The following is an 11,989-nucleotide window of genomic DNA, read 5'->3' as shown; positions in this document are numbered from 1 at the left end:
TACTTTTTTATTTTGATTAATTTTTCCAGATTTCTTTAATTTCTTTAAAAAAAATTCCAGAATTTTTTAATATTTTTTTATTAATTTTTCATTTTTCCAGATTTTTTATTAATTTTTCGATTTTCAAGAATTTTTAATTTTTTTATTAATTTTTCAATTTTCCAGAATTTTTTAATATTTTTTTCAATTTTTTTATTAATTTTTCAATTTTCCAGAATTTTTTAATATTTTTTTCAATTTTTTTATTAATTTTTCAATTTTCCAGAATTTTTAAATATTTTTTTATTAATTTTTCCAGAATTTTTCAATTTTTTATTAATTTTTCATTTTTCCAGAATTTTTTAATTTTTTTATTAATTTTTCAATTTTTTTATATTTTTTTAAAAATTTTTTTATTAATTTTTCAATTTTTTAAATATTTTTTTGAAAAAAAAATAAAAAATGCCACTTGTACCCTAATAAAAAAATAAAAATTAAAAATAATTATACAGTCAGCGCGCCACGTCAGCAGAATCTGCTGACGCAGCGTGCCACATAGGAGATTCTGCTGACTCATTGGGGTCAGGGGGCAAAACCAAAGAATCTTCATTTTACGAGGACGGAATCTAAAAAAAAAATTTCCTAGGGGGCAAAACCAAAAGTCACCTATATTACAGGGGGTAAAAGCCTATTAACCCTATTTTTAATATGGGGTTGTGACCATGCAAGAGTTTCTCTACATACACACACATAATGAAAAAAAGTATGAAAGAGAAAAGAATTAAATAATATATTTTTTGAAATAATTAAATGATAGATATTTTAATAAACACGTGCCTAAATAATTTTAATTTGGTGTTGTGTCAGTATTAGAAGAAAAAACACCTTCTTCAACAAAAATTAGAAGAAAAAACACAAAAATAATAATAATTTTATCTTATATTAAAAACCGAAGAGAGTATAAAATAACGTGGATGAACTAAACTCCAACAAAGGTTGGGGTGGGAATGAGCCGAGCCGAGCTTTACTTAAATAGGCTAGGCCTAGTTGAAAAAACTAAGGCCTGAGCCTTGGTCTTTTACCTGTCAAAGGCTTTATTTTAAGTCTGGCCTGACCTTTTTAAAAGCCTGGTCTGGCCTATTAGCCTGTTTAAAAGCCTAGTTTGTGTTACAAATTTCAAATAGAGTCTGTTCATCAATTTTTTTTTTCCTTTCTATTTGTGCAACGCACTTAATATAGAGATAAAACATTAATTAGATACATATTAAACTAATGAAACATAATTGTAAAATTTATAGATGGATAGAAACTCAAGAATAATCATGTCTGATAAAAACAAAGATTTCAATTTCAAACTTAATCTAATAACTATATTGACCTTAGGCATATTTCAATTTCAATTTCAATAGCAAGCTTTAATAGTTCACACAAATATATATAAATATATCAATAGCAATGTCATACAAAATAATAATTGTGGTATGAGAATTTGAAGGATTAGTAATTCTTTTTGATATATATATATATATATATAATATATATGGAAAAATGTAATATACTCGTATACGGGCCGGCCTGATAGGCTTGATAAGCTTTTTTAGAAGCCTAAGCCTGACCTAATTAAATTAGTAGGCTTTTTAAAAAGCTCAAGCTTGACCCATTTATTAAACGAGTTAGGCCGAGCCGAGCTTTTAGTAGGCCGAGTCATAGGCCCCTGACGAACGGTCTGGCCTATTCCCACCCCTAGAGCTATTGAATTGTAGACCGCAAAACTAAAAAAAAAAAAATTACAAAAGTAGGTATTGATTATCTCCTAAAAAGGTAATAGTTAAATTCAATTCTTATTAAAATGGCAACATCAATACATATAAAAAATAATCACTACTATAAAAGTACGTACCTTAATACCTATGTTTATCATCAGGGACTTAACTGATAATAAATATACACAATCAGGGACTTTAATGATCATTTTAATGGTTTATGTTTGCTTATTTTATATGCTCACGACAACTTCACAGTTCTTGACGAATGAGCAACATTTTGTTGGGATGAGTTTGCACCAACATCCATCATCATGGATTCGATTTTGGTGTTTAATGGAAGATTTGATTTTGAACAAAAGAGATAATTAAAGGGTCATGTTAACGAATGCTTCCGGGGTACTCTTTAAGCATTCTAATTTAAGTAATTATTTTTTTAAAAAGTCAAACGTTTCGATTTCCAATGCATTTATTACACATTTTTTCATAAATACTTACTACTTATGGTTCTTATAAAGTGTCCGGGGCACTCGTTAACATTTTCCATAATTAAATGAGATTTAGGGATTTGTGATTTACGGATTTGGAGATTAAATTCGGGATTCAGGGATTTGAGATTCAACAGAGATGTTGATTTTCGGTTTAGGGACCAAAGTGACCATTTTCTACTTTCACTTTAGTCCTTGAGACACCTCATGCACCTTGTGAGCACAAAACATTTGTCACCCCATCAATTAACAGAAGTTTTTAACGCCAGAGACTAAACTGATAACAAAAGTGCACATTCAGCGACTACTTTGTATTTAATCATGAGTTAAGAACTTTTGTGACAACGAGATGCAGAGTCAAAGACTAAAGTGACTATTTACTCACAATTTTATCAAACTTATTTTTTTAAGCATCAAAAGTTTTCCGTTTTGTCATAGTCTAGGATATGAGTTTTTCTTTTCAGCGAAAAATTAATTTTTATTTTTTTAACTACGAAAATGTAATAGTTTTGAATTTCTATATTCTTTTTGAAACTGAAGTACTTTTTTTTATTGCTAAAAAAAAAGTTTACATTTTTATTTTAAAAATGCAATTACAAATAAGCTAAAAAAGTTAAACGTAATTTGTTTATATAAAATTAGATGAAAAGTTCAACTCAAGCTTTCAAACTTGGGTACCTACTCTACTCTTGTTTTAAATTGTTGCAGCTGCTACGACGCATGTTGCTGCGACGTGAAAAGGCGATGTGAAATAATTTTAAATTTTCACAGATAATATAAAGTGACATCATCAAAGTTACTACATTATTTAACTATTCTAGAGTTTGTTTTCTTTTCTTTCATAAAGGTATGTATATTCATAATCTCTAAATCATATTGGAATTTGGAGTTCCGAAATTTTAATTTCTTGTGAAAAGATTTGAAAGAACATGGTTGAAATCATCTGATGTGGTTTCTAATGCAGTCGTACACCTAATTGAAGATCATACCGCAATGGCGGTGTGATGCGGTTGTAACCGTAATTTAAAACCATGCTTTTTATATTGTTGTTGCCCGTTAGACCTTGTTTACTTTCCCAAAACATTTTTTAGTTTCATTTTTAAAATTTATGTTCATTTTTTTTTTTTTCAGTTTTCTACAAAAGAATGCATCATCTTTAGAAACATTGAAAATATTGTTTTAACAATTTTAAAAATTTTGGAAAATGTTAGACCTGATTTGGATTTATATTATCTTATGTTTTATTAGTTGACATGAAAATGAAAACATGAAACATAGGAAGCAAACAACTCTTTATTTTTAACTGTCAAATCATTTTATCTTAATTGCAAAAGAGGAAACGTATGCTTTTCTATTTTTCTTTTATATTGAATAAGTTGTTACATTGTATGTATGCCAACAATTTGAATTGTAACAAATATTATTATCACACCCCAAAAAAATAAAAAAATAATTATCAATACATAGATACGATTATTAAACATCTACTCAAACTTATCTCATCGGGCAGGAATGAATATGAATACGAGTTTATTGTGAAGATAGTCAAAGAAGTTTCCAAAAAGATTTACAGTTGCGGATTACCCTGTTGGAATTGAATATCGATTGCTAAAAGTAAAGTCGTATCTTTTAGATGCAAAATTTGATGATCGAGTCCAGATGGTGGGGATTTATGGAATTGGCGGATTGGGTAAAACAACACTTGCTCGAGCAATTTATAATTTGATTGCTGATAAATTTGAATGTTTGTGTTTTCTTCACGACGGGAAAGAAAGTTCAGCTAAACATGGCTTAGAGTATCTCCAAGAGAAGCTTCTTTCCAAAACAGTTGAATTGGACATTAAGCTAGGAATTCCAATAATAAAGCAAAGGCTAGGAAGAAAGAAAGTTCTTTTCATTCTTGACGATGTTGACAACCTAAGGCAATTGCAAGTTATGGCGAGCGGACTTGACTGGTTTGGTCCTGGTAGCAGAGTGATCATTACCACTCGAGACCAACATTTGCTAACAAGTCATAGGATTTATAGAAAATATCAAGTTGATTCAAGCTATGATGACATTTTAGACAGTGCAATAGCTTATGCTTCTGGCCTTCCGTTGGTTTTAGAATTAGTAGGTCCCAACTTTGTTTGGAAAGAATATAGAAGAATGGAAATCTACATTAGATAGGCATGAAAGGATTCCTAATAAAGAGATCCAAAAGATACTTAAAATAAGCTTCAATGCTTTGGAGGAAAAGACGAACAAGGTGTTTTTCTCGACATTGCTTGTTGCTTCAAAGGGTATGATTTGGGAGAGGTCAAAGATATTCTTTGTGCTCATCATGGTCAATGCATAGAATATCATATTGGAGTGTTGGTCGAAAAAACTCTCATAAAGATTTTTCATTTGGGTTCGGATGTTGTTGTGACATTACATGACTTGATAGAAGACATGGGTTACAACTATGGGGACATGGAAAGCAAACGCTACAAAGTAGCATTCTCATGATGTCAAAATTATTGACTGATGCTTCAGATTGTCTACTTCCAAAACAAAATGCTGAACTGAGATCCATAGTACCTTCAGATGTACGAATAATTGGACTCCCAAAATGTAACCCGTCAGATGATTTTCTTCCAATAATTCTAACGTGGTTTGCTAATGTGGAACATTTAGATCTTTCAAGGAACAATTTCACAGTTCTTCTGAAATGTCTTGAAGAATGTTGTTTTTTAAGTTTGCTTAATGTCAACGGTTGCAAGTATCTTCGAGAAATTCAAGGGGTTCCTCCAAAATTAAAACGTTTGTCTGCATTGCACTGCAATTCTTTGACATGCATGTCTAGACGCATGCTACTGAATCAGGTTTTGATTTCTTTTTTCTGTGTTAATATTACTACATATTTCATAGTATAGTGTAATTTGTCTTGCTAAATTGAACTTGTAAATTATCAATGGCCGATAGGAACTACATGAGTATGGAGGTGCTGATTTTATTTTTACAAGAAGTACAAGGTTTCCAGAGTGGTTTGAGAACCAAAATAGGGGGCCATCGATATCTTTTTGGTTTCGTAACAAGCTCCCAACCATAACCCTATTCATTGTTTGTAAGTCGATGTGGGGTAACGACTCAGACTCAACACATAACCAAGGCCACAATAATGAACTCATTCCATTGAATGTCCAACTGTTCATCAATGGCTATGAATACGGATTTTGCAATCTCGAAGTAAAGCAGTATCATAGGCATGTGTTTGATTTGCAACTGCATGACAAGAGTCTCAAATCTATACTGGACAAAGATGGAAATGTTTTAAAAAATGAAATGGCTCCATGCAGAGGTTTAGGTATGCAGGTTCAAATATGAAATCAATTCGTATAAAAAGCGGAATCCATGAGTGTTAAAGCCAATGGAAGCTCTATTTTCAAGGTATATTTGAATTATGTGAGCAAGAGAAAACAAATTAATATATTAAAGTACAATAAAGAAGAGAATGGAAAAACTAAACAAAAACCTATTTTATTTTTTCCTATTGACTAGAATGGAAAGAAAGAAAGAAAAAAAAACACCCTTCTTTGACTTGCACCTTTCAAGAAAGTCAACATTTTCATAAGATTCGCAAATTTCTAGTATTTAATCATTCGTCACCATTGAGATGGTTAGAATGAATTTGTGTCACTTTTATGTTCTCTGTTCTCCAAGAAGAGTCCACTAGTGGAAGTTGATATTCATCTGGTTTCAATGCCAGGGAAAATTCAGGCAATGTTGGAGCTGTCTCCATGATCCTGTTATAAAATATAAACGTATTGTTCTCGTTAGTCCTTTTCTTTTTCATGTACTACAACAATGATCGTCAGATTGCAGTTAGGAAACCAGATTAGTCATGAACTCCAGAAAATTTACCTTTCATGTGTGTATAGATCACGGTTTATTCGCACCTTGCTTGAAGTATCCTTAGGAATTTTTTCAGAGAGATATTTCATGGTCCCCCAAAGTGGTGGATTTCTGCATAATGGCTGCAAGTTAGATGGGCCATAATACAACACAACACCGGCATTATAGTATAGTATAAGAAACAATTGTCATGATAATTCTCAATGAATCATGATCGATAAATGTCTTCGAAAAATGTTATAGGCTCTTGCAGAAGTGGAGTAAAGATCCTCTCTATTTCTCAGAAAATTTGAAATTGAGAGCTCTATTACTATAGTTTTTTGTATATAAAATTCTTATTATGTCACAAGCTCTTGAAATATGTGCCTTTATACACCTACAACTATAGTTACATACCAACAACATCCTCATTATGATCCTCAAAACTCAATTGAAGATTCGAGAATAATTACTGGTTTTCACTCAAATTATAGTGAGAGCAAAATCAATTTGCTTCGAGGGGTGAGACATGGACCAAATTTTCGAAAGTACAAAACACTAGAAAAAACTCATGATCACAAGGATGCCAAATACAAGATGCTTCACAGGATTAATCAATACAATTGAGTACAAATTTTTGTGGACCATAGTTTATTTTTGTGCAAAACAGTAAAAAATGTGAAAATCGCCAGATCAATGAGCTAGAATTGTAAATAGTGATTATATATTTCAACTAAAGCCTAGCCAAAGGACTGCTCCAGCCGAGTTCGACCCGTGAATGGAATAATCATTCGCTAGACTTGACTTAGTTCCCCTGGTTGAACTCTAGATTACTACAGCCCTTTTTCTTAGGAATCGAAGGGTTAAGACCAAAAAATAGAGTAGTTATATTATTAACCATGGAATTCTTATCTAACAGACTTCATTTTCTATATGCAAAAGAACTTCATACGACAGATATGTGTATACTCTATGCTATATGGACATAAATTATTAACTGTACATCAACATGGATCAACACTGGCCTAAAGCTGATATTATTAATCCAAAATGAGCTTTTGTTTTAACCAGCTAGACTCCAATTTTTCCAAAAACATCCTTGATTAACTAGAAACTAAATTCATCGTAAACCAAAGTATTTTATAACAAAAATTGTACGATAGTACTTTTACATGAACAATCACATAGGTCATTTTGAGAACAGATAATATCATAGCAGTTTGTAAAGGGGAAGACAATAGATAACCTTGACAATGGAGGAGCAGTGTTGAATGCCTCGCACAACTTCTTGCTTTCTTTGAAATATTCATCTGCTGCTTGCAAAGCAGCTACAGCCATCCCATGAGATTTCTCTGTATTTCCCTCATCAAGAATCAAACCATGATAATAATATGCCACAGCCTGGTAAATCGTTTTTAAAGTTCATCGTAACATTAAATATTGTTTTGTCAATAATACCCTTAAGTAGTTATTGCAAAGATAGAAGTAGGTGGAATGAGATAATAAATAGTTATAGGAAAAAATACAAATCATTATATTAAAAGTAACAAAATTTATAAGTTTTCTTGGTATGTGTAATATCTCTAAAACAACTAAAAAGGAACGGAGAGTGTGGTACTATGCAGGAAGACGTAATAACCAAGTACAAAGATGCAAATAACTGAGAGGAAAAGCGTATACCTTAGCTTCAACGTATTTCCATTTCACAAGAAGGTGATGTTTTTCGCCCCATCCATTTGCTAGCGGAAGGTTCATAATGTTATCTTGAGCCTGTAAAACAGAAAAATGTAAGTAATCAAATCAATTTTTGCTGAACAAATGCACACATGTTAAAGACATAAAAAGACCTTATTGAATAAAAACATATCTTAGGACAAAAGAAATGTTATGATACAATGCAGATCTAAAGGAAACAAGTCGAACATCGCATAAGAAATTTTCGACATAAGCGAAGAAACAGTCAAGTACAGGTCTCATATCATAAGAAACAAGTTATTATACCTGTTGCCAACATTTCAGCATCTCACATGCAAGTCTACGCTTCACTGCAAGAGTTGCTTTAGCACTATCAATCGCCATTCCAATTTGTATATCTACACCCTGAAGGAAAGAAAGTAATGGAAATCAATAAATATAAAAAATGGATGTGAACAAACTAATGGTATCTAGTATCTAAACATTAAACAATCCCCTTATTCTAGTGATCGATTCTCCATACAAATTAATGGCTTCGAATCAGACATTACATTACTTGACACAAATCCCCGAGATAAAACTAAACTCCCTTAGAACAGTATTAAGAAAACTAATGAATTTTGGGACGCACGAAAATAGTTATCTCCATGGAAAACAAAGTGTTTTTTAGTGTTGAGAAAACAAATTGCTATCTCCATGGAAAACATGAGCATAATATTATGATAGATGCATTATTCCCTAGCGATGCTAAATCAACACTTTGCATAATCACCATAACTTTGTGATAAGATAACTAATTAAATTTTCCATGTTAGGGAAACTGATTAGTTTTTAGCCATTGAGGAACAATGATACAAATGACACTTGATGAGTCTACTCTATACAAAATAAACATCAATACCTGTCCTAAAGCTTGTAGAGAGAGTGCTCGGAGAACTCCTTCCGCTAGGTCAACTGGTAAGTTTCTCCTAAAATCAAAGCCAGTGTAATAAACATCAAAGAAATTTAACAATACAAAAGTGTGACAATCCAGATTAGTACAAACCTGAGCTCTGCAGGTAGCTGTGGAAGAACATGTTTGACCGCGCAATCCAGATATCCAGAAGCCTTTAAGAAGATATCAATAGAAGTTCGTCGGCTTTCTGTTAGAGTGTTAGTCGATACCAAAAGCTTAACTTTCATACAATCGGATTGTGGCAAAATGGAAGGAAAAAACAGAATCTAATAAACTTATACTTTTCAGTTTAATATGACTATTGCGACAAATTAGCAATTACTAGTCATTAAATGTACATGCACGCATGCACGAACACAAAAGAAACAAGATCATTTGATAGTGTCAAGATATTACGTGGTCGTCACCATTTATACATGATTTGTAAGCATTTACCAATCTTTTTGTAGTATTACTTGGTACGTACCATCTGATACTTTCTGCTGATGACCATCACTGGATGATCTTGGAAGCAGCAAAAGATTAGCCTTTGACAGTAATAGCATTGCCATCAAATGCAAAACCGACAACACCTCATACCAAGCGTTAGACATGGTTGTTTCCTGTAAAAAGCGCACAAAAGTAACCGGAACAAATTGATCAGCAATCTTCATTACAGGAAGTAAGATCCAAATTAAACTCAAAAATATGTATGAATTTTAGAAGCTACCTCTTTTTCATCTTCTTGGTTCATCCAAACAAACTGTACTTTGTATTGTAAATGACTTCCTACACCATAAAGATAAATAATAATAATAATCAATACTTTGTCTTACAGATAGCATACATCAACCACTGGGGTCTAGCACAAGTGGTCGGTGCGCATGGTGTGTAAATGGTTTAAACATCGAGGTACTAAGTTCGATTCCTGCTGATAAAATACAGAGAGCATACATCATGTACTAACGAACAAATACAAGATTTACCGTCTTTAACTAATCCTAGAAGAACCGGCAAGTAATCTTCAAGAGCCTGAAGAAGATTAGCTAGCGTTGAACCACCTGAAGATGAAATCACACGACACCAATGCATCAATAAATTATAACACAGCTTATATATCATAGAATAATTTTACTTTTGCTAAAAAACTAACCATGTTGAGTAACACTTTTTCTTTTTGTTCTTGTAATTGTAGGACCTTCTTGACTAGCCATCACAACTATACGCGTTCTAAGAGCAGATAACCGTTCGATTATATTCTTCGACAGATAATCACCAAGTGATGATTGAGAAAAATCAACAGGTTTCGGAATTCTTAAACCAGGAACATATACCGAAACCTCTCCAATACTCCCAGGCCTCCTTCGATTTCCACCAGAATCCTTCGGAGTTGATCCTATACATCCCATCTCTGAAGGTTTACTATACCTGCTGAATGCTGATACAAACAAGCTACAATAAATCAACCTAAGAATCTCTATCACTCATAGAAATGTTGATTCATTTTATTGAAGTGTTATGATATTAAAGAATAAAGAACACTTACAAGGAAGCTAAGAGATTAACACTAAAAAATCACTAACAAGACTAATTAAATGCCAAGTTGCCAACCAACAAAAAGTGGTATTAGGTTGCTCACGAGAAGCATTACATTTAACTTATAATGGCACTCTCCATTCTCCACATCATTACTTTATATAAACAAACAAATATTTTATTCATTAGCATTATTTTTGTACCATTTTTTAGGCTCTTGTCATCATCACCATTAATGATTGTCTCTTATTCATCCACTCTCTCATAAGCTAAAAAATCTTCTTTATTACAAAAGATAAAAAAAGTCAAAATATTTTTGAACAAGTTATTTTCATAAACTATCCTGAAGAGCTTATGAAAATTAGCTGAAACAACTTATAAATATGTCAGAAGTTGTTTTCATAAGCGTTGTCAAAACGTCTAACAAGTATTTATGTAAGTACATAATCTTAAATAAGACGATCCAAACGGACCGTTAATTATTTAACTAACAAACCTTGTCCTTAGCCTTGGTTGTTGACTAGTCAAGTCAAAAGTTATGGTATTTTCTGCATAGAAAATTCACAGGTAGGGCTTTTGAGTTTGAGAAAGAAAATATAAAAAATAGAGATAAAAAGAAACAATATCACAAGAACAGCATGAGATATGACAAGTGATGTCCGTGTCAATGTTTAAAAATTGTGCCAACTAGACAAAAACTAAAAAGTTTTCAAAAGATTAAACTATGCTTACACGGTTTTAATAACACTTAAATGGTTGCTTAAAGTAAAAGTTTTAAAGAGATAAAATTCAAGAAAAGAAGGATAATTGAGAGTAAAGGGTATCCAAAAAGAAATCCAAAAGAACTAAACAAGCAAGAATTGGAGAAACACAAAGGAAAACTTTATGTTTCCTTAATCTCTTTCTTGTGTCAATTCATGAAATAACGTGTCTTTTGAAGCTTCAGAAACATAAAACTAAAATTAAAAATAAAAGGCTAACCAACAATGTTCCAAAAATGAACAATTCAAAAAATTAAAATTTAAAACATAAAAAAATATTATTGTTGATCAATTATTTTGATTAAAAAACAACAACAAATATCCATAATTTGGATTATTAAAAAATTCATGTGACAAGGGACTTGGGTCTGTTTAAACAAATGGTCAAAGATTCTATTGGTGACTTTTGCATGTAAAGAAAATCATGTTGAGAGGGGAAAATCCACCTATGCCACACAAGTTTTTTGTAAAAATTAATCACCGCTAAATTGCAAGGAAACCTTTGTATTTATAACGTAAAAATACTAAACAAACATTTTTTGGATTCATCCTAAAACCACATTAGAACTAGCTTGAGCTAATTTTCCAACATGGGAAAAATATAGGGACTTAATCAATTTTTGTATAAAGTGTAGGGACTGAAACCGAACAAAAAATAGTGTAGGGACCAAAACAATAGAGAGAAAAAAAGGAAGAGAAAGAATAAGACCAAAATGTAAGTATAAGAGAGAAAGTTATTCAAAAATTATCACAACATAAATGTTCAAATATCATTTCTCTATAGGGGTGGGAATAGGGAGAAACAATAGAGAGAAATATTACTTCGCATTCAAAAATTGATTAAGTCCCTATATTTTTCCTATCATTATTTTTGAATGCAAAGTAATATTTCTTCATTAAATTGTGATTAAATCAATGATATTGTGTCTCCGTGAGCATAGCTCGGGGTTCGAACCCCAGACACCCCACTTATTCATG

The 11,989-nt window shown here is 31.8% G+C and overlaps 1 protein-coding gene across 3 annotated transcripts in view; it reads right to left on the bottom strand.

Moving 5' to 3' along the window:
• Window positions 1-10,960, bottom strand: part of LOC146917853 (uncharacterized) — a 31,462-nt gene extending 20,502 nt beyond the window's left edge. The window contains exons 1-12 of one of the 3 annotated variants that reach the window (XM_085716615.1): window positions 10,747-10,960; window positions 9,868-10,152; window positions 9,701-9,775; window positions 9,445-9,503; window positions 9,202-9,337; window positions 8,826-8,922; window positions 8,682-8,748; window positions 8,087-8,185; window positions 7,766-7,855; window positions 7,332-7,486; window positions 6,116-6,217; window positions 5,613-5,997 (exon numbers count right to left, since the gene is read on the bottom strand). In XM_085716615.1, the coding sequence (XP_085572741.1) occupies window positions 5,850-5,997; window positions 6,116-6,217; window positions 7,332-7,486; window positions 7,766-7,855; window positions 8,087-8,185; window positions 8,682-8,748; window positions 8,826-8,922; window positions 9,202-9,337; window positions 9,445-9,503; window positions 9,701-9,775; window positions 9,868-10,123 (1,284 nt within the window). In that variant the 5' untranslated portion in view covers window positions 10,124-10,152; window positions 10,747-10,960 and the 3' untranslated portion in view covers window positions 5,613-5,849. The other 2 variants (XM_085716614.1, XM_085716616.1) reach the window with 2 other exon arrangements.
• Between the last annotated feature and the right edge of the window lie 1,029 nt (window positions 10,961-11,989).

This window comes from Medicago sativa, chromosome 6 (assembly GCF_051527215.1).
Source record: "Medicago sativa cultivar Bolivia chromosome 6, Bolivia_mono, whole genome shotgun sequence".
NCBI classification, from domain to species: domain Eukaryota; kingdom Viridiplantae; phylum Streptophyta; class Magnoliopsida; order Fabales; family Fabaceae; genus Medicago; species Medicago sativa.
This window is presented reverse-complemented; position numbering and strand designations above follow the sequence as displayed.